The sequence below is a fragment of the Alnus glutinosa genome, chromosome 2, assembly GCF_958979055.1.
Source record: "Alnus glutinosa chromosome 2, dhAlnGlut1.1, whole genome shotgun sequence".
NCBI lineage: Eukaryota > Viridiplantae > Streptophyta > Magnoliopsida > Fagales > Betulaceae > Alnus > Alnus glutinosa.
The window spans coordinates 18,825,611-18,849,746 of NC_084887.1; the positions used below are offsets into that span (position 1 = coordinate 18,825,611).

The following is a 24,136-nucleotide window of genomic DNA, read 5'->3' on the forward strand; positions in this document are numbered from 1 at the left end:
TGCACCAGAGACCCCCTCATGCATATCGGGCACCCCGCCCACCCGTGCCCCCCATGACCACGCCCACAGATTCGACGGCATTATATACTGCGGCGTGGCCACACCACCCAGGTGCCGCTTATAGACCATTGTTGCTGGGTACGGTGGCCGTGCCCACGTCAGATCATGGGTAGACTAGCACAACTGGATGTTGCAGTTCTCCATTGTCGGAGCTCCCGACATTATCTCAGATAGGGTTCACCCCACCGGGTAACGTGGCTCAACGGTGGGTGCGAGAGGGGATGGGGCCACAGGGTTATGCACCGTACTTTCCGTATACATATACTGGACCTATGACATGTAACCTTGATAGTGAGACGCAGGATGATAGATTTCCTCTGTCACAGACCGGGGAGATGCAGATGCCAGCTGTGGGGTTGGGACATTTGCCAGCACAGGCAGCGATGCAGGGCCAGATTATGGGGTTGAGACAGATATCAGCATCGACAGCAAGTCAGGTCCCGGGGCCTGGAGAGAGCCAGATGCCTTTATCTGGTGAGAGCCAGTTGCCACTTTCCGGTGAGAGTCAGATGCCAGATCTAGGGGGGAGCCAGAGTACCCATGAGGAGGACGTTGCGATGTTGGGTACCGATCAGTTGGCCCCCGATAGCCCCCAGGATATGCTTTCAGATGATGATCAGCAGCCTCCACCAGTGGGAAGGGTTGGCAAGGAGGTCGCAGGCGACCCAGCACCCCAGCACATAGAGATTGAGCAGATTCGGTTGATGGGTAAGTACATATTTAGACATCCTTAAAACTCATATTATGTTACCAAAAATAAATATTAAGTTTGAATGAAAAATAAATTTTATGCACAATTTGTTGATATAATTATGTTTTTTAGTGTTAACCAATTAAATGTTGTATATTTTTTTCATTAGGGTACAATCTAGACGAAACCATATATTATGAGGTAATTAGGGACCCAGAGAGAAACTGGGTGCTCTCGAGGGGGAAGAAGGTTGTGTTGCAGTACAATGCTGCTCTACAACCTGTTGGACGAGCCTGCAACCGTTTTAGGCGGGCTGAGGGAAGGCTTATCAGGAGCGGGTCCTACATACATATGCGGGACAAATGGGCGAGGGTAGATAAGCAGATTAAGCAGGCAATGTGGGACGCGCTGATGGTATGTTTTAAAAATCTAATTTATTTATTTATTTGAATTAAACTTAAAATTAAGTTTTTCTTGAAGTATTTAAACCTATAATGCTTAAATTGAATGTGCATGAGGAGTTCTATCTACCTGTATCAATAGACAAGCGCAAGGCTCAATAGGAAGCGTGGAATGATATAGGTCGGAAGCACCGCTCGTGGAAGTCGAGGTTCAAAACCAAGCTACATATCCAAGACGGTGACACGCCCAAGATTATCCGTGCGAGAGTGCCGGACAATTTTTTTGCGAAGTATGACGCAACAGATGTAGAGTTCCTACTGAGCGATTGGTGCACTGAGCATAAAATGGTATGTAGGCTTTTAATTGTATGACAAAAAAATATTGTGGTTTTTTAATAATAGTTCATTTAATTTTATTACTACTTTAAGTGTGTCAATGCAAACATTTTTATTTCCATGTTCAATGCGTAGGCGACCTCTGAACGGATGAAGAGGCTGTAGGAGCAGAATGACCTTCCCCATTGTACGGGATCTAAAAGTTATGCCAGATTTAATCACGAGGAGGTGTGTAAAAATATATGTTTATATTTTTAATATTTGTTGGTAATTGTATTTCTTTTTCTTTACACTATTTTATCGCTCTCTGTTTGTTATATATTTCAACTGGATGATGACAGACATGTACATCTGCCACGCCCCCCACTCGCGCCGCGTCGTTCGTGAAGACCCATACAAGGAAGGACGGCACTTACTTGAATGAACGTACACGGGTCTTATGCGTATGCTACTGATCTATTTTACTAATATTTTTAAATTATGTGTGATATGTCATTATTCAGTATATGAGTTTTTCATGTTGACGACATACAGGAGAGGATGACGCAGAGTTCATCTAGTGATCCAGCCGCCACGCAGAGTGTCTCATCAGACACGGTGCGTTGGGCACCGAACGACACGTACGAACGGGCGGTTGGGAGGCCTGAGTACGCGGGGAGGGTTCGGCAAGTTGGGCCGAACGTTACACCTGTTCGGGGGACATGTTTCTCATACAGGCCTCGCTCACAGGGAGGACCATCTGAGGGCACGTCTCGGGATTGGGCCGAACACGCCCGGAAGATGGAAGAAATCCAAGCGGAGTTACGGGCTGAGCGAGAGAGGAATGACGCTATGGAGCAGCGCATGCAACAATTCGACGCTATGGAGCAGCGCATGCGACAGTTCGAGGTCTTCATGTCCTCCATGGGAGTATCACAACCATGTCTTGGTGCTCAGTCTTCACCTGCACACGTAGGTAGTACGTCGTCTGTTAGTAGTGCATCTGTAGGTATGATTTATATTGTGTATAGGACAAAATTAATTTCAATTTGTTTTTATTACTCCTTTAATTTTGCAAGTAATATTATATATTTTAATTGTCTATATTATTTGCAGGTAATTCGACAACAGTTGGTACGTTGTTGCCTGTTGGATGACGGCTGAGCTAGTACTCCCCTGTCGCTACACCTTCGCCCACTACACCATCCCTTGCGCAGCAATCGCCAGTTGGCGATAACACGCCTGGGACGGTACCTCGTGCTTCGCAGGGACGCCCTTCGGATTTGTAGATATTTTTTGTAATTATGTTGTGTAATTATTTTTTGTTTGTAAAGATTTGCATATTTAACAAATACGTTATTAATTATTGGTTTGTGTAATTTGCATTTTTTTATTTTTAAACGCAATATTTTTTTAAATAGTGCGTTTTAAAAAAAAAAATTAATTAACCCAAACAAATTTAAAAAGACAATAATCAAAACTAAATTAAAAAAAAAAAATTCAAATTGTATTTTTTTATTTAATTATTTAATTGTATTTTTAATTTAAATTAAAAATTTAATTAAAGAATTAAATAAAAAATTAAATTAAATTAAAAAATACAATTTGAAATTTTTTTTTAAAAAAAACATAAAATAGACACGTGTATTGACATACACGTGTCCAACTGTTTGACACGTGTATTCCAACTGTTTGACACGTGTATTTAATACACGTGTTTAACTGTCAGACACGTGTATTTCAATACACGTGTCGAATCAGACACGTGTATTTCAAAACACGTGTCAAAATGCACAGTTAGTGACAACCACATTTGACACGCGTCGCACGTGTGGTAACCTGTTTGACATGTGTACAGTATCCGTATATGTGTCAAAATGCACGTGGCAAATTTCAAGTATTTTTGTAGTGGTACGAACTACTTTGTTTCTATTTTGACTTGTATTTATCTTTTTATTTTATATGGTAAAAATATAGTATATACAGAGAGAAAAATCATCTTATCGTTAAATTTTGATTTGCCCCCTGAAATATGAGTTTTTGGCTCCGGCCGCCACTGATTCTTTGGTTGCAGATAAAAGGAAGAAAGTGCTGCACGAGGAGAGAAACCTGAAAAGAAAGGAAAGAGTCAAACTCCCAAATGGGAAAGAAAGCTTGAAGAACAGTAATGAGTAGGCGAACAAATGGAAATATATGTTATATGTCACATTTTTAAGAGGCCATTCTATAAAATTTTATTTTTTCAAGGAGCCGGGCCACCGTATGAATTTTTTTTTTTTTTTTTTTTTTTTTTTCTTCATTTGGTGGCTAGCCTAAGAGCTTTTGGTTTTGGTCTTCAAAAATCCATAAACGTTTTTATTTCATAAATTATATTGTGAGACCTTTTCTACGTAACATTTTTAAGGGACCCAATCACCGTGTAGATTTTTTTTGAGTTATTATTATTATTATTTTTTCATAAATTAAGAAGGTCAGTCCATGGTAATTTTTTTTTGGGGAAAGTACATTTACCCACATTTCCAACGGTAAACCTTTTCTCTTTTCTATGTTTCAAATGCTTGTACAATTTAAAGCATAATATACCGATCTATATATAAAGAGCATAATATATCGATATCAGATTTTATTTTTTTATTTTTTTTTAAAAAAACATTACTATGATTCATGTGTGCTTTACTGCTTTATTTTTATTAAAAAAATATATTATTCATGTGTGTTTTATTTAATTATGTAATGTTTCACTGTACCTGCGAAAGTTAGGTTATTGCTTTTGAAATATATTACTGTGTTTGACTTTTTTTTCACAAATTCTTTGTTTGAAAAAAAAAAATAATAATAAAATAAAGCATTAGAGTCCGTGAGTTGGTTTCTAATTAGAGCTGGTAATCATTAGAAACCAACTCACGGACTCTAATGCTCTTTTTTTTTTTCTAATAAAAAAAAGTCAAACACAGTAATATATTTCAAAAGGAATAACCTAACTTTTACTGGAAACACGCTTTTGGGTGGTAAAAGACACAGTAATATTTTTCCAAAAGTAATAAACCTAACTTTCGCAGGTTGCTCATTAGACCCATAATGGTCTTTTACCACCCAAAAGCGTGTTTCCAGTAAAAAAAAAAAAAGGCGTTCACGTAGAATTAACAATTATTTATCGAAGAGCAAAGAGAGCATCGGAAAAAATTATCTGGCTTCAATGCTAATGCTACTAGTTTCAACGGATTAGTATTCTATATGATTATTTGTTTGAATTTAAAAAAATTTGAGCTGGTGATTATAAAGACCACTTATAAGATTCACTTGACCAGATAAATGGTTCTCATATGTAGTCTCTCACAATCACCTGCTTAAATTCTCTTAAATTCGAATAAATAATTATAAAATATCTTGATCTAGTTTAAACTACAGCATATTTGCTGTAGAAAAAAAAATGGATTAAATTTAAATAAAAAATAAAAAAATGGCATTAATCAAAATGGCATGGACACCATTACCATTTACCGAGGACCAAAATGAGAAAATAGGACAAGTCGAGGGTAAAATCGAGAAAACGGTTTAAGGGCGAGGGACGAATCCGGCCCATCATCTTTAAGACATCAATGTAACGGTAACTTTCTGCCTCTTGTTCTTCTCTTCTCTTTGCTGGTTAAAAACATGACCAAAAACCACGACAAAAGTCAGCTTTCAATCATCAAAGAAAAGAAAGCAAAAAAAAAAAAAAACCCCAAATAAAATAAAACGGCAAGTACTCGATCGAAGAAGGACCAAAATAAGAAAACAGGATAAGTCGAGGGTAAAATCGAGAAAACGGTTCAAAGGCAAGGGACGAATCCTGCCCAATCCCATCATCCATTTTAAGACTACAATGTAACGGTAACTTTCTGTGTCTTGTTCTTCTCGTGTTTCCTCTTTGCTGCTTAAAAAGAATTATCCTTCAATCATCCGAAAAAGAAAGCAAGAAACCAACCCACTGAAAAAGAGATCACTGTACGCTATGAATATCATGAACAGAGCAGAAGAGAAAAAGGAAGAGAAGGAGAGGCTTGTTGTGCCCACTACCAAAACCGTGGAGTACTTGCTGCCATTGATGTCCAAAGAGCTTCTCTACAAGTTTCCCGACAACTCTGCCTTCGACTTCGACTACACGCAGAGTTCAATTTGGTCGCCTTTGGTCACTCGGGCTTACAGTCCCATGGACTTGGATTTTGATTTGGATTTCATAACACCAAGAAAGCTCTCATTTGGGATGGATTTGGACAAAAAAAACAAGCTCAGGAAAGTCAGTTCCAACATTAAGAAGAACATCAGCACCACTGCCTTCAAAGTCAATCTTAATCTTTTGAAAATGAAGAGCAAGAAGAAAATGATGGCATCAGAATTCTCTCCAACTCCTATGAAGAGCACTTGTTATCCAGCCACCACCAAGGTACTTCGACTTTGTTCTGGGCTCTTGATTCATATCTTCCTTTTAGATTTTCTTTTTTATTTCTCTTTTATTTCTTTTTTCAAGCTGAAAGACTAGATTAGCCAACTGAAATAAGCCCATTTGAGATGAAAAGCTTTAGGAAAATGTGTTTGATTAACTCATTCATTGAAAAGTTCTGATCTTTGGGGCAAATTAGAATATTCAGAACCACTCTTCTAGATTTTAGCATGTGATTCACTGCTAGCTGCTCTATTTTTCTTTTCATTTCTGATCTCTTCTTTCTAATAGAAATTAAATTATTCCACTAATTGAAATCCTACTGTTTTGTTCACTTGCTCATCCACTAGTTCATTCATTCCTTAGATTTGAAGTCTGTTGAGTGTAATCGTCTATTACTTGTGAGTGTAATGGATATTGTATACTGAATACAGGCATGGACTAAGATGCTGAAAGCTGCGTCAAAACATTTCAAAAGAAAGAAGAAAGATTCCACGGCCTATGTGAAGCCCTCCAACTATTTGAAAGATGGAAATATTTCAAGATAATTATTAGATTTGCAACTTCTCTTGTTCGTTATTTAGCTTGATTTCGTTTTATATAATCGGTATTTCTTCTAGCAGGCTGCCAGGCACTATCTTCCACTCGCAATAGATAATTTTCCTCTTTTGTATTTTGAAGTCATAGAAAATAAATGTGTTTATTTTATTTATTTTTATATATTCTTTTAATTTGAACCTACTTTTTCTTTTATTATTTTATTATTTTTTTTATCAACTTGAAAATTGTTTATAAATTTTACCTCCTGTCTTGGTAAAGAGTGTGTTAGGTACGGTTAAACTTAAGATTAATTTTATCACTTGTAAACTTTTTATCTATTATTAGATGGAAGAAATAGTTGTGACAAAATTTCTTCAAAGGCATGCCATTCCAGTGAAAACATCAATAGCACTCTGTATCAAGCTGAGCCACCGGGGGTAGAAAAAGGGAAATAAATAAATCAGGCTTTTTCCGCTTAAATAATCTAAGAAGGTTCACTAATTTGCCGAGAGATATGCAAATCCACAATTGAATATGTGATACCACATTTGGAGTTCCACAGATTTAATTGTGGATTTGCAAAAGAGAAGTGCAAGAGATGGGTAAGAGAATAATACCAAACACATCTTCAAAATTTTTGGCTGCCTACCTTCTGAGGCCGTGAAGTAGATACTGTTAGTATAGATAATAAGAATAGAAATTTTTATCATAAATGAGGATTAGATTTACTTTAAGTGGAGGAATTTTATTAGGATTAAATTACATTTGAATAAGTTCAAATAATTTGTAAGCTCTATAAATAGAACTGTGTACACAATCATATTAAGTAAATAAGAGTATACAATGTAGCCCAATTGGGCTATATCCTAGGGATGCATGCAAATGTATCTAACACCGAACAACCCGTAAATTATTTTATCTTTCTTCCACTTTTCTATTAAAGTTTCTTTGTGGTATCAAAGCCATCGACTGACATCAGTTTTCAATCCCTAAAGACCATGTGGATTCTTGTTTTATACCTTTTTTGGGCAATTCTCTCTCTCTCGAGATTCCTCACTGACATTCAATCACCCTCCGCCTTAGACCCTTGTCTTTCGAAAACTCTATCAAGCTTTTGACAACGTCAATCAATAAGCTTATTGGCCGATCTACACAATGCCACAAAAATAACAAAAGCAGACATCACACGCACCTTTAGAAACTTATTCCAACCATGTAATACCCCAAGCATTTATTAGGGTTAAGAAAGCCTTAACCAATGTTGATAAGCGATGGGTTGGATGAAAAAGGTAATTTTGATTATTTGTCTTGGCCGAATGTTCCACCAGGGACCACCAAACGTTTGATATCACAGTACACTGAATGTCACGAACATTCGAGGATCTGACGCATGTCATTGTTCAGGCAACAACTTTGTGTTAAAGGGTACATTGAACGTTTGACCAGGGACCACCAAACGTTCAACCGTTTGTCGAGAAAGTACATGACAAGAGTGCAGGCATATGTCCAAACAGTAAATCCAATGTTCGATATAAAGGAAGAACGTTCAACTAAAGTACACCAAACGTTTGATGAGGGTCTTGAAAACTTTTATTTTTGCCACCTCAACCCTTTTGGAAATGCATAGTAACTAAAGGAAAATTATTAACATAATGATTATGAGATCAATTATGATACAAAGGTTAAGATAGGATTCTTAAAAGCAAGAAAGCATTGAAAACATTGTCTAAAGAGGGGAAATATTGGATTTTTGAATCCCAAGAAGACACTCAAAAATCTTGGAATGGTTACCATGACGCGTGTCTTGAAAAGAGCTTTCTGGAATGGGGTCGCACGCAAAATTTTGAGACCCGAAGCAAAAGTTATGCCTGTTTTACAAAATAGTGCACGAAGCGGTCAAACTTCAGAAAAGTTAACTGCAAACATTCGACCCTCGACCTTGAACGTTCAAACCTATATTAGACACACAGATATGTGATTTTTTAGCTATAACAGGGTGTTTTGGGGCTAGGGTTCCATTATGTGCGTCCCCCAACCCCAATAACGACCCAACAGCCTTTAGAGAGAGAAAGAGAAATGGAAGGGAATATGAGATTTTTTATAGGAGATTAAGAGAAGGAAGTGTGCTTGGAACATGAAGACTTAGAGCAAGCTTCAAGAGTAAGATCCTAACACTCTTCTCTTATATTTTCTTGAAGTTTCTATTGATTATTAGCTCATAGATATACTATTTCGAAATTTGGGTAATATGGGTTTGTATTTAGGTAATGGGTTTGTTGATTAAGTTTTCTAGGATGAATCTTAGAGGATTGATGTTGATTAATGTCTGGGTAGTCTATGTTTATGAATTAGCATGTGTCATCTTGATAGTCTTGCATGATTAACCTAATGTTTAGAGAGATGATGGTAGATCCATGTGTTTTAGAGATGTATTATGGTAGATTTGTTGTTGGGTTAGTAGATCTAAGCTTACAAGTTGGATATTATGAGTTTGATGTTGCTTTGTGAAAATATTAATGATGGGTAAGAGATTAGATGTTATGGACGGACATGTATATGTATGAAAGCTATATTTGGGCTTACAATCGTATTAAGAAGTGAAATCAAGCCTTGGATCATGTTAGGATGGGTTAAGCTAAGACCTTTTTGGAAATGGGGGAGTTTGCCAGACTAACCGAACGTTTGATGGAAGTACTGAATGTTCAATGTCGATCATTCGACATAAATACTGAACTTCAATGCCGATCGTTCAACGCAAGTATCGAATGTTCGATGGTCATCCACAATGACCATTTTTCCCTTAGAATAGTGTTTAGAACATTTTAGCTTAGATAAAGATTAATGATACAACCTTTCATAGATTTGGACGTTGTTTACTATCAAGGGATTTACCCGGTGGAAAATCACGACTAAAGTGAGTAAAAACTCATATAGATACTTGTTATTATATTTCCCGCATAGCATGATTATTTTGTGTACCAAAACATGTTACAACTCACATGAAATATACTTTTAACTATTGTGAACTCTATTTTTATGAAAATGAGTGATTAATGACAAAATAATGAAAAAATGCTAAGTTTATGAAAAACATGTATGTAAAAGATGGTGAATATTAAATTTAATCATATGACATGGTACATCAGTACATGCAGGATAACAGTCATTGGGCTTACTATTATACATGTTTTTTATGGTTAAAGGTTTGTTGTTATAGTTGACATTGAATCCAATGGTTCTTGTGACCAGTGCCACCATACGTGAGTGGTGTTCACTATAGATATATGCCATTAGCATCGTGGGCCACCTGAGGTTGGACTCGGTCGAGCCGTTAGTGATGGACGGTAGCGTACTATATCTGGGGCATTAGTTTTGTATTACAGGTCTCTTGAGACAGAGCCAACCCTGACGGGAAGGGGTTAAAATCCTTAGTAGACCATATGGAATTTAACTATGATATGATTATCTTGTTACAGTATATATTATATTTATATTGCATACATGATCATTTTGTCAAATAAGGAACTATAAATTTATATTGCTACTTGTGATTTATATCTTAAATCGAGTTCACCATATGATAATGTGTGTATCATGCGTATTATTACTTACTAAGTCGTAGAATTACGCTTGTATCTTTTCCACCTATAAAACATGTGTTATTTTATAGTGGACTACCTTTAGATGTTGGATTCGAGATAGACCTCAAAGTAGATCTGATCATTCAGCGTAGTGATATCAATCCGGTTATGCTTAAAGACTAATTGCATGATTTTGAAGGCCGCTCGTGGTAATTAGAACTTTTGGTTGACGTTGTAGACTTAACATTTGATGCTCAATTGTGTATTAAGATTTAGTTTGGATATTTTATATCGATGATTTTGTATAGTGTGATTTTAGTTAATGAGATGACTCTTGGTAGATGCTCTGATTGTAATTAATGTTGATAGAATATTTTATGTGTTTCCGTTGCGTAGTATTATTTTTTTAAGTAGAGATCCCTGAGTCTTATTCCTTGTGGAATGAGACTGGAGGCGAACCGTAAAGTTAATTACCAATTAATTAATTTTTTGGGGCGTTAAAAGTCATGTTATGCACCTCCACACGCCAGTACCTTCATCATTCTCTTTTCTAAACAAGTCATTTAGCTCCTGTAAAAAGTAAATAAATCCTCTTCCTCTTCTTCTTCTTCTCTATTATAAACGAAAAGTCTTTTAAGCGGTTCAACAGATTTGAAACTTAAAAAACATGTCATTTATCTACGGCCCCCCAAAAAAATATATATAAAAAAAATTGGTTGGAAAATAAAATAATTTTTTTTTTAATTTTTTTAAAAAAGTGACTTATATATATAGCCCTTTTATTGGCCTTATTTGATGACCCAAACCCATTGTCAGCTCATTTATCGGCCTAAGTCTACAAAATTGAACTCACGATCAGATTCTGATGCACATTACACTTGATTATTTCCCTAATCAAGCTCACATCCAACCTTTTGCTGCTACAACATAGCATGATTACCACTTTCATCATTACATTAGTATTTCAGCTATGGATCTGAAGGCCAAGCTCACGTTCAGAATTTGGTTCTTATTGCACTAGATCAGTTTCTGCATTAAAAAAAAAAAAAAAAAGTTTGTTAGAGGATGTTATAGTATATGATAAGGAATCTTTATCATAAATGAGGATTAGATTACCCTAAGTGAAGGGATTTGATTAGGATAGATTACATTAGAATAAATTCAAATCATTTGAACATAGGTGTCTAGTACCAAACCACTCATAAATTATTTTCTTTTTCTTTTGCTTTTCTATTTAATTATAATTTTATTCACATACATGAGTTTTTTCGATGGAAAAGATATGCCACTTTCATGTTGTCCCTTGTTGCTAGAGATCCATACAATGACATTCTCCCAGAAAGTTGAACTTTAATCAACTCCAATATAGAATTAAAATATTTTTTAAACTGTTACGTGAACGATCAACAAATCGTGTAACTCATCTGTCAACTAGAAAAGAAGCAGCATATTGCATAACAGATTGTGAATGCTTGTAGTTCGGGTTGTTTCTGTTGGGTGGTCCCTCCTACGTGGGGGACCAACCCAGGCCAAAGAAACAGGGGAGACAGCCTCTGTTTCTGTTGTCAGCAAGTTGGCAGCAAGTCACGCACAGTGCGTGACTTGCGACCAAAGAAGAAGAAAAATGAAAAAGAAAAAGAAAGGGAGGCAAGCTGATTTTCAGTTTTGAGACACAGACATAGAGGGAAGTTCTGTTTTTTTGAAACAGAGTCTCGAGCAAACAGTGAGGGAAGAGAGAAAGAAATGGTGTTTTACACACAGCCATTTTCATCAGAGATTGGAGGGTCATCTATGGTCCGATCTTGATGAAATTTCAGTATGTTGTTCCTAACGACGAGGGCTACGCATTGACTGGTGTCGATCGTTGGATTTCCTCTCCAGTTGCTCAATTATTCATCCCCACTTGGTGAGATCTTTCTTTGTTATTGTTGGAATCCACTTATATAGTGATGAATTTATGTTTTAATCCAAGAATGTGTGTATTCTTGATGTAGTGATAACCTCTAGATATTGTTCTAGAGAAGACAATTTGTAAGCCCATTATTGTTGATAGTGGAAGTTTTAACTGGACTAGGTCCCGTGGTTTTTCCCTTCACACTGGAGGGTTTTCCATGTACAAATTTTTCGTGTCTTGCTTGTGGTGGTTGCTGGATTTATTTTTCTGCATTGTTTTTGGATGAGTTGATATTTTGGTGCTAGCTAGATTGACTATTTAATTTGCACAAGAAGGGGTAGATAATTTCCGCTGTGCATTTTGTTATTGGCATTCACCCCAACAAAGTGGTATCAGAGCTTTCGTTGTGAAATTGCTGTGTAAATTAAATGGAGGAGTCATCTAATAGCATGGTTAAACTCACGGCTTCCAATTATTCAATTTGGAAGATTAGGATGGAAGATATTTTGTACTGTAAAGAATTGTTTGAGCCTATTGAGTTAAATGGGATTAAACCGGATGCCAAAACCGATGATGAATGGAAGAAATTAAATAGGAAAGCCGTCGGACATATTAGGCAATGGGTTGATCAAAGTGTCTTCCATCATGTAGCCAAAGAAGTTGATGCTTACTTACTTTGGTTGAAGTTAGAGAGTCTTTATAAGCGAAAGATTGCTCAGAACAAAGCATTTATGATAAGAAGGCTTGTGAATTTGAAGTACAAAGATGGGCAAAGTGTTACGGAGCATTTGAGTAATTTTCAAGGATTATTGAATGAGTTGTCTACCATGAAACTTGTACTAGATGATGAGGTGCAAGCATTACTTATGTTGAGTTCTTTGTCGAACAGTTGGGAAACCTTGGTAGTGTCACTCAGCAATTTGGCTCCCAACGGTGTAATGACTATGGGTATGGTAAAAGATAGCATGTTCAATGAAGAGGCAAGAAGAAAAGAGCATGGTATTTCTTCTCATACAGAGGCACTTGTTACAGAAAAGCGAGGGAGAAGTAAAAGCAGAAAACCTCATGGTGATGACAGTCGTGACAAGTCAAGGGGAATATCCAAGACAAGAAAAGAGATAAAATGTTTTCACTGTGGCAAGCTTGGGCATATGAAGAGACAGTGCAGAAAATTTAAAAAGGAACAGTTGAAAGAAAAAGGTGAAGAATCAAAAGAAGAAAAAGACACTGCAACAGTTGCATCTGATGGTGATGATTTAGTTGTTTGTGAAGATGCTTATGTTAATCTCGCATGTCATGAGTCTATGTGGGTAGTTGATACGGCAGCTTCCTTTCATATTACACCACATAGAGATTTCTTCTCTTCCTACACCAATGGCAACTTTGGTTGGGTCAGGATGGGAAATGAAGCAAAATGTGAAATTGTGGGCATGGGAGATATACAGTTAGAAACCAGCATTGGATGCAAATTGCTTCTCAAAGATGTCAGATATGTTCCTGAGATGCGCTTCAGCTTGATTTCCATTGGGAAGCTTGATGATGAAGGCTACCATAATTACCTTGGAGGTGGACAATGGAAACTTTGCAAGGGTTCTCTTATTTTAGCCAGGGGAAAGAAGATTAACACTCTCTACAAGACTGAAGCAAGATTAGTCAAGGGAAATGTGAATGTTGTTGATAATGAAACTTCCACTGAGCTATGGCACAAGAGGCTTGGTCACATAAGTGAGAAGGGACTTCAAGTTCTTGCCAAGAAGCAGCTCCTACCTAATATCAAATGTGTGTCACTAATGCCCTGTACTCATTGTCTTGTTGGAAAACAAAGAAGAGTTTCATTTCATAAATCCCCACAATCAAGAAAGACTAATATTCTTGATTTAGTTCACACTGATGTCTGCACTATGAACACTAAAACTCTTGGTGGTGCACTTTATTATGTGACATTTATTGATGATCACTCTAGAAAAGTGTGGGTTTTTACTTTGAAAACTAAAGATCAGGTGCTGGATGTGTTCAAAGCCTTTCACATGAAGGTTGAAAGAAAAACTTGGAGGCAGCTGAAATGTGTTTGAGCAGATAATGGTGGTGAATACAAAGGTCCGTTTGAAGAGTACTGCAGAAGCCATGGTATTAGGCTTGAGAAAACTGTGCCCAAGACTCCACAGCATAATGGCGTAGCAGAGAGAATGAACAGAACTATTTGTGAAAGAATCAGGTGTATGCTATCTCATGCAAAATTGCATTAATCCTTTTGGGGTGAGGCAATAAAGACCGCAGTTGACTTGATCAATCTTTCTCCATCAGTTCCTTTGAATTGTGACTTTCCTCAAAGGGTGTGGACAGGGAAAGATGTTTCTTTTGAGCACTTGAGAGTGTTTGGCTGCAAGGCATTTGTTCATGTTCCTAGAGATGAGAGGTCCAAGCTTGATAGCAAGGTTAAACAGTGTATCTTCCTGGGTTATGGACATGAAGAGTTTGGTTACAGACTTTGGGATCCAGTTTCTAAGAAAATCATACGGAGCAGAGATGTTGTTTTCTTTGAAGATCAAACCATTGAAGACATGGAACAGACTAAAAAGCCAGAGTCTCTTTGTGAAGAACGTGTTGATTTGGGTCCAGTTGTTCCTCCTTGTGTGACACATGATGAACACATGAGAGATGTACAAGAAGAACATGTTGACACAGTTGGTAGAGATGGTGAATCTGCAGTTGATAATGTGGAGTTAGAAGAGCACCTAGAGCAAGCTTCCTTAGAGCCATCTACTGAGATTTAGTTGAGGAGATCTACCAGAGAACGTCAACCTTCCAGAAGATATTCAGTTGATAAGTATGTGTTACTTTCTGATGGGGGAGAGCCAGAAAGTTATTAGGAGGCTATGTTACATGACCAGAAAAATGAGTGGCAAAAAGCATTGCAAGAAGAGATGAAATCCTTGCATGAGAACCACACATATGATTTGGTGGAATTGCCTAAGGGAAAAAGAGCACTCAAGGATAAATGGGTGTTCAGATGCAAGATTGAACCAAACAGATCGCAACCAAGGTACAAGGCAAGACTGGTTGTGAAGGGGTTTAGTCAGAAGAAGGGTATTGACTTTGAAGAAATTTTTTCACCTGTGGTGAAGATGTCTTCTATCAGAGTTGTTCTAGGTCTGGCTGCCAATATGAATTTGGAGATTGAACAGCTTGATGTGAAGACTGCTTTCCTTCATGGTGACTTGGAGGAGGAAATATATATGGAGCAACCAGAGGGGTTTAAAACTAGAGGCAAGGAACATCTAGTGTGTCAGTTGAAAAAGAGCTTGTACTGACTCAAGCAGGCACCGAGGCAGTGGTACAAGAAATTTGATTCCTTCATGGTTGAGCACAGGTATGACAAAACTACTTTTGATCACTGTGTATTTGTGAAGAAGTTCTCAGATGGAGAATTTATTATTCTCTTGCTATACGTGGACGACATGTTGATAGTTGGTCGTGACACTAGCAAAATTGACAGATTGAAGGAGGATTTGAGGAAGTCCTTTGCTATGAAGGACTTGGGACCCGCAAGACAGATTCTTGGTATGAAGATCGCTCGTGACAGAAAAAATGGAAGATTGTGGCTATCACAAGATAGTTATATTGAGAAGGTATTGGACAGGTTCAACATGAGCAAGGCAAAACCAGTGAGCTCTCCACTTGCAGGTCATTTGAAACTAAGTTCAAAGCAAAGTCCTACAAGTGAGAAAGAAAATGAAGAAATGAAGAAAATGCCTTATGCTTCAGCCGTAGGTAGCTTGATGTATGCCATGGTGTGCACGAGGCCTGATATCGCTCATGCTGTTGGAGTTGTCAGTTGGTTCCTTTCTAATCCTGGCAAAGAACATTGGGCAGCTGTGAAATGGATTCTTAGGTATCTCAGAGGTACTTCGAGGGTATATTTGTGCTTCGGTAACGGTAAGCAGGTGCTTGATGGGTTTACAGATGCAGATATGGCATGTGATATTGACTCTAGAAAGTCTACTTCAGGGTACCTGATTACTTATTCAGGGGGAGCAGTGTCATGGCAATCCAGATTGCAGAAATGTGTTGCTTTGTCTACTACAGAGGCAGAGTACATTGCTATCACAGAAGCTGCCAAAGAATTGTTATGGATGAAAAAGTTCTTACAAGAACTGGGTCTACAACAAGAGAGTTATTTGCTTTATTGTGACAGTCAGAGTGCCATCCATCTCAGTAAGAATTCAACTTTCCACTCAAGATCTAAACATATTGATGTTAGGTATCATTGGATTCGTGATGTACTGGATGAGAAACTGTAGCAAATTGAGAAAATTCATACTAATGATAATGGTTCAGATATGATGACAAAAACGTTGCCTATGCAAAAGCTTGAAATTTGCAGAAGGAAAGCGGGCTTGGTGGAGCCCCCCGCGTAGTCGGGAGGGGGAGATTTGTTGGGTGGTCCCTCCTACGTGGGGGACCAACCCAGGCCAAAGAAACAGGGGAGACAGCCTCTGTTTCTGTTGGCAGCAAGTTGGCAGCAAGCAAGTCACGCACAGTGCGTGACTTGCGACCAAAGAAGAAGAAAAATGAAAAAGAAAAAGAAAGGGAGGCAAGCTGATTTTCAGTTTTGAGACACAGACATAAAGGGAAGTTCTGTTTTTTTGAAACAGAGTCTCGAGCAAACAGTGAGGGAAGAGAGAAAGAAATGGTGTTTTACACATAGCCATTTTCATCAGAGATTGGAGGGTCATTTATGGTCCGATCTTGATGAAATTTCAGTATGTTGTTCGTAACGACGAGGGCTACGCATTGACTGGTGTCGATCGTTGGATTTCCTCTCCAGTTGCTCGATTATTCATCCCCACTTGGTGAGACCTTTCTTTGTTGTTGTTGGAATCCACTTATATAGTGATGAATTTATGTTTTAATCCAAGAATGTGTGTATTCTTGATGTGGTGATAACCTCTAGATATTGTTCTAGAGAAGACAATTTGTAAGCCCATTATTGTTGATAGTGGAAGTTTTAACTAGACTAGGTCTCGTGGTTTTTCCTTTCACACTGGAGGGTTTTCCACGTACAAATTTTTGGTGTCTTGCTTGTGGTGGTTGCTGGATTTATTTTTCTGCATTGTTTTTGGATGAGTTGATATTTTGGTGCTAGTTAGATTGACTATTTAATTTGCACAAGGAGGGGTAGATAATTTCCGCTGTGCATTTTGTTATTGGCATTCACCCCAACAGTTTCTTTATCGCCTCCCCATTTGGGTTATTCCATCGGCCTTTTTTTGGTTGCCCCCTATTCCCATGCAGACAAGGCAAGAGGGAAGGGGTTGACAGGGGTCAAACTCTCCCTAAAAATTTCTCTAGTTGAATCTTTCCGCGTACCTTAGTTGTCTACCCTCAGCCATTCATCAAGGAGTATCACCAACAAAGCTTTACTAGGAAGACCAGGATTCAGTCTTTCATTGCTCTTTTTTTTTCTATTTTTTTTTTCTTTCTCTCTTTCAAAGATTTAGATTAACGATGTGAAAGACAATACAAATTTCAAAACATTGCATACTAATGTTTAGTATATGTTGAAAAAATGTACCGTTGAAATAATAGATGCTTGATGTTGAAAAAACGCTCTACTTCAATGTTTGGGAGTTGCGATTTGTAAGTTGAGTTGCAATTTTGAAGTTACCAAAACGCTGAGCTAACCTAACAAAACAAGTGTTTTATATTACGTTGAAATTGAATCATGATTCATGCCAACGAATGGTTTTCTATTACGCCCCATATTCCCATGGGGACAAGGCAAGAGGGAGGGGGTTGAGAGGGGTCAAATGCCCCCTCTAGACTCCAAAAATTTTCTTTGCTAGAATTTTTCTGCATACCCTAGTTGCCTACCTTCAGCCACTCATAAAGGGGTATCACCGGCAAAGCTTTTCCAGGATTAGGAGGACTGGGATTCTGTCTTTCACTTTTTTTTTTTTTTTTTTTTTTTTTTTTTTTTTTTTTTTTCTTTCCGTCATTCAGAGATTTAGGTTAACGATGAGAAAGACATTAGAAATTTCAAAAAGTTTCATACTAATCTTTAGTATATGTTGAAAAAACGCACTAATTAAACGTATTTGTTTGTTTGTTTGTTTGTTTGTTTTTTTTTTTTTTTTTTTTTTTTTTTTTTTTTTAATTTTTTTGGATCACATTTTCTACTAGAGTGTTTGGGAGTTGCGATTTCTAAATTGATTTGCAATTTTGAAGTTGGCAAAACACTAAGCTAACTTGACAAAACAAGCGTTTTATATTACGTTTAAATTGAATCACGATTCACGCCAATGAATTGTTTTATATTATGCCCCACTAACCCATAGGGACAAGGCAAGAGGGAGGGGGTTGAGAGGGGTCAAATGCCCCCTCTCGACACCAAAAATTATCTTCGATAGAATTTTTTTGCATACTCTAATTTCCTACCCTCAGCCACTCATCAAGGGGTATCACCGACAAGCTTTTCCTGAACAAGGAGGACTGGGATTCAGTCTTCTTTTTTTTTTTTTTTTTTTTTTTTTTTCTTCAGAGATTTAGAATAACGATGAGAAAGACAATAGAAATTTCAAAACGTTGCATACTAATCGTTAGTATATGTTGAAAAATGCACCGTTTAAATAAAAGAAGCTTGAGGTTGAAAAAATGCACTTTTTTTTTTTGGATCGCCTTTTCTACTTCAATGGTTGGGAGTTCTGATTTCTAAATTGAGTTGCAAATTGGAAGTTGGCAAAACGTTGAGTTAACCTGACAAAACAAGCATTTTATATTATGCTGAAATTGAATCACGATTCACGCTAATAAATCGTTTTATATTACGCCCCATATTCCAATGGGAACAAGGCAAGAGGGAGGGAGTTGAGAGGGGTCAAACGCCCCTCTCGACCGAAAAAAATTTATTCGATAGAATTTTTCCGCATACCCTAGTTGCATACCCTCAGCTTCTCATCAAAGGGGTATCACGGACAAAGCTTTTCTAGGACTAGGAGGATCAGGATTTAGCTTCCTAAACTCCCACCCTTTCTTCGGATGGCCCCCAAAACTACCAAGGCTTGTACTCTAGCTACCGAAACTACCAAAACCTTTGAAAAATGCCATTTTTGTTGAAATATTCCTATAATACCCTTGCCACGTGTCTTTTTCAATTAAAAAAATTATAAAATAAAAAAAATTCAAAAAAATAAATAAACTAAAATTTTATTTCTTATTTTTACTTTTTTTTTTTTTTTTTAAAAAAAAGATGAGTATTTGGGGTGGCGTTATTTCCCAACATTGACTTGATATTCTCGACACTCCTCCTGTCATCGTCTGTTTGCTATGTCGTAATGACCGATTTTATAGCCTGACTCGGCGAGTTCCGATTCGCAATCATCAGGTCGCTGATCTCGACCGAGTTCAAGCTCGCCCCACTTGGGAAAATATCCTCCACCTGAGAGAAAAGATTGTAATCCTTGAACCCTAGGTAGTTATTGGCCAATGTTTTGAATGCCAAAAAATTATAGAGAGGAAAATGGATATGAACATCAACGAACAAGCTCACGATCGTTGACTTCTCTCTCAAAAATTGATCGAGGTTTTCCACAACGATAATAGATTTGCTTGTCGTTTGTAACAAAACAAAATTCAGATTGAAATCATTCATAACCTTTAAAAGATTAATATCATAGACATCGAAGGATAAAAAATTTGTAATGTCTGCGTTCGGAGAGGAGGGAACGTGTTCGCTGAGCTGCAGGCGTGCATCGTGCCCAACGACGATGCTGGAAAGAAGCAATACGTTCTTCAGTCGATCGTAATATTTTTTTAAAAATAAAAAAATAAAAAATAAAATTTTTGTTTTTTTTAGTTTTTAATTTTTTTTATTGTTTTAATTGAAAAATGACATGTGGCAGGGGTATTATGGGAATATTTTGTCAAAATGGGCATTTTTTAAAAGTTTTGATAGTTTGGGAGGCCAAAGTGTAAGCCTTGGTAGTTTGGGAGGCCATCCAAATAAAGTGTGGTAATTTGAGAGGCTACATTGTATTTTATGAATTGACATAATATATGTGAAAATTAAAAAAGAAGGGAGAGGGAGAGAACAAAAGGAAAAGGGCAAGTTATATTGAGATGCATCATTTTTGGCCGTTGCTAAAAATTACGTTAAGAATCCAATGAAAAGGAAATTAAGTAAAATTATGCTATAATTACCAAAACTATGGGGCAATAAATTAAACAACGCCAGAAGATAAGTAGTTTCTTTCAAAATGAGTTTCCATGAAAGCACTCTCTGTCTATGGTTGGCATTATCAACAGTATCTTTCTTTTTCTTAATTTTAAGGTGTCTCAATTGATAATTAAAAAAAAAAAAAAAAAAAATCATTTTTGTGGCAAAGCAATAAATTAAGACTGAGGGGTGTGGTCCACAAGGCTTGGGTTGTGATAAGGCGATGGCAACACTTGTGAAGTGGATGCTCTACATTGGCTGAAGAAAACGAATTACAAGACACTTGATTAGATCTATTTTTATTTTTCAAACTTACTTAGTAATTGTTGACTTTTAAATAATATATTGGTATCAAAATGAATTTAAAGGTCTTTTAGATATGCCAAAAAAATAATTTACTCCTTATAATCAAATTCCGTCCATTAAATTAATATATTCCGATAGTGTAATACGTCAAAGCCAAAAAAAATTATAATACGTGTTCTATTAACATCAGTGTCACAAAACTTGAAAGCCTAGCATCTTGGAAAATGAAGAAAATATGGACAAAATAAAAAATCCAACACCAAGGACCTTCATCCATGGCAACCATTAAAGCGTTAAAGGTAAAATATCTGATGTGTACCAACTAATAGAAACCACATGAAAATGATAAATAGATGAGCAATATTAATTGGTTACAAAAATAACTAGTAATTAAAATAAGAATCTTAAACTATCTAACTGACTAACTAGGATTAATACGGACTCCATTAACTCTAGACTAAGACTAACTCTACTAAGAATAATTGAAATCTTACTCTTTATTGTAGATTATTTGTTATTGGACACTAACATAAATACTAAATAATATGATCACATCGTTCCTTTCCTTTAACAATTTCCTTGTCCCCAATGAAAATTTTCTAAAAACTTCTCGTAAAACCCTTTTAAAAATATTATTTAACAATTATAAAAATAACATTAATTATTAAAAACTCAACCAAGGCATGCTTTCTCTTTCATAGCCCACACGAAGTTGCTTGTTTCCTTTTGCACATCTTTTTTTTTTTTTTTTCCTTTTTTTTTATTTAAAAAAAATAAATAAGGAGTTTGATATGTTGACTGAACTTCATACTTTTTCTTTGGGATTTCGCATCTTGTTAAGCAACCTAGCTGCCGCCTCTATCTCTTGTTTTCTTTTCCATATTTTTTTTTACCCTTTTTTCTAAGCCACACAAAGGCTCGTTGTTGATATAACTTAATTGCACCACAATAAAGAATAAACCCATGGATTGAACAGTGTAGATTTGTGTTTGAGTGAGATGGTTACATGGGCTTATAGCGTTGCTTTCTAAGCCGTTGGCAGTGTGGGCTAAGGATATTATTGCAATGTGGGCCCTAGCAGTGTTGCCGACGATGGTGGCTCTAGTGATGTCTGGGATTGTAGCTGGGACGGGCGGATTTGTGGTTTGGTGCGACGTCGGGACAGATGGATTTTTGTTGCTTCAGCAGCTCTTCGTTACGACAATGGCAGCTGGTGGGGTAGGTGTTTTGGACAATGATTAGCTTGTTGGAAATGAGCATGATGGAAAAAAAAAAATTTCAATTTTTCTTTTATGCTCCTCCATCTACTTGGTAATGCTAGGAAATCTGATAGACTCTATTCTAGCCTTGTTAATCAGCACTAAAAAAGAATTGGAAAGACATGGTGATGGACATGGATCGATGATTGTTGCAGAAAACAATCAACCTAGCTCTTATACCAACTGATGCGTACTAACTAATAATAATAGATGAGTTCATTCGAGGGAGCCGTGACCTCCAATATTTAATTATCATGCATCTTCTTCATTGATACTCCCCTCTTTAAATAGAAGAGCAATACCAATCGGTTACAAAGATAACTAGTAATCAAAATAGGACTCTTAAACTATCTAACTAACCAACTAGGATTAACTCTACTAAGAATAATTAGAATCAAACTCTTTATCGGAAATTATTTGTTATTGGACACTAACACAAATACTAAATAATATGATCACATCAATATCCATCAATTATCATCATCCTAAACTTATGGTACCATCTTTAACACCACTAATTACGACACAGGTAAAGTACTTTAAAACTCACAAACATTACAACTCTAAGAAATTTTATTTAATAAATTCATGTACAATTTTTACCATAAAGTTCAAAAGCTTATTTTTATCATCCTGTCATTCAGTTATATTGTAGTTGGATTGGAATTTGCCAGATAGAATTATTCTAAAATACCTTACAACTCACAAACATTAAAGTTTTGCCCAAATGGAAGAAAAAAAAAATTACATTAACCTCTAAGTGCTTACTTTCAAGTTCATGCTTATTTTTTAACATGGCAGTAAAACAATTAATCTAAAATGTATAAATTAATCTGTTCAAAATCCAAACCTAATGATAATTTTTACTCATACATAAAAGAGTAAGCACTTAAAATTAAACACTAAAAAACACATGCATATATGTAAGATTTCTCTACTGAAAATGTACGGGCATCAATTTTCAATACTACTCCATTGGGGCAACATCGTTTCCTAGCATAGTCTCAATCAACAGTCCAAGCGAAGCAAATGAAGATCCACCGTTCCCCAGAGCCTTCCTACTCTTTCCACTCATCTCTTTGACCCTCTTCCTCACCTCACTCTCATCGTCCATCAAACACTTGATCGCCTTTTCAATATCGTCAGCCACCAAAAGCTCACTGCCGCACCTATAATCCAATTTCAGCTCCACTGCTAAACACAGATCTCTCACCATCTGGAAGGCATTGATTTGCTGCTCCGCGTATATCGGCCACGCAGCAATAGGTACACCGTGCCACAAGCTCTCCAAGATCGAGTTCCACCCACAATGCGATACAAACCCTCCGATCGCTTTGTGGGCCAGGACCTCCACTTGCGGGGCCCACCCGCATATCATTCCGATTTCTCTCGTCCTTTCCAAGAATCCTGCCGGCAAGACCTCCTCAAGTTTCTGGCAATCGGACGGTGTGGGAATCGTATCATCAAGACCCGGGGGTGATGCCAATCGTACGGACCAGAGGAACCGGTGCCCACTCCGCTCCAGCGCAAGTGCGGTCTCTTTCAATTGCGGCGCAACGAAGCTCCCCCCGCTCCCAAAGCATAAGAACACCACGGATGATGGAGGCTGATCGTCGAGCCACTTCGTGATCTTATCATGCTCCCCCTGATTTGCCTCTGAATTTGTATGACCCTTGAGGTTAATCAACGGCCCAACTGCGTAAACGGGAGGTATTCCATCATCCAAAAACGTGCTGAATGCATGGGATTCCAGCTCATGGAACGTATTGACGATAATACCTTTGGCCTCTTTCAACTTTCTATCATGGTCTACCGTGGAGATGTACCCTTCTTTGTGGAACACAACTGAAGGCAAAACACTAGAAGGAACTGGGTTGACGTAACTCGGTATGACCAACTCGGGATCCGACTCACTAAACTCGATACCGACCTGGTCATGCCGGGTCAGAAGGTAGAGCGAGAAGCCAAGACAGGCTGCATTACAAGGGAAGTACACACAAGATGGGACACCGAGCTCATGTCCCACATCAATCATGGCGGTGCAAAGCAGATCCACCACCAACCCGGCAAGCAGAATCGAATGGGATAACACGCTGCTGACGATAGCTTCTTTGACATGAGCTTTGTGGCTGTCAATGAAATCGGTGAACCATTTTTCAACAGAGCTACGGAAAAGCTCTTGTGGAGGAGGGTCTACTTGAGGAAGATGAATACATTTGATGCGGGTGTGGGAGGCAGCAATTGATTGAATGTACGCATCGAGGGCGGCTGGTGCAAATGGTGGGTTTATGACGAGAACAGTGATTGAGAAACGATCATCCCGATCAAGTAAAAGCTTTGCAAACTCGATTATTGGTACGAGGTGACCCACTGCAGGGGTAGGGATGAACACAATCTCTGCCCTCCTCATCTTCCAGTACTCTTAATTACTGGTTTCTGATCTCTTCAATA

General features: G+C 37.4%; 2 protein-coding genes across 2 annotated transcripts; one reads left to right on the plus strand and one right to left on the minus strand.

The window, feature by feature from the left end:
• The first annotated feature begins 5,369 nt into the window (after positions 1-5,369).
• LOC133861593 (uncharacterized) lies at positions 5,370-6,608 on the plus strand. Its single transcript, XM_062297382.1, has 2 exons — positions 5,370-5,893; positions 6,325-6,608. Exons 1-2 carry the CDS (start codon positions 5,462-5,464, stop codon positions 6,436-6,438), a joined length of 546 nt encoding a protein of 181 aa, XP_062153366.1. The 5' UTR covers positions 5,370-5,461; the 3' UTR covers positions 6,439-6,608.
• Positions 6,609-22,574: 15,966 nt separating this feature from the next.
• Positions 22,575-24,136, minus strand: LOC133859296 (UDP-glycosyltransferase 71K1-like). Its single transcript, XM_062294644.1, has one exon. It carries the CDS (start codon positions 24,093-24,095, stop codon positions 22,653-22,655), a length of 1,443 nt encoding a protein of 480 aa, XP_062150628.1. The 5' UTR covers positions 24,096-24,136; the 3' UTR covers positions 22,575-22,652.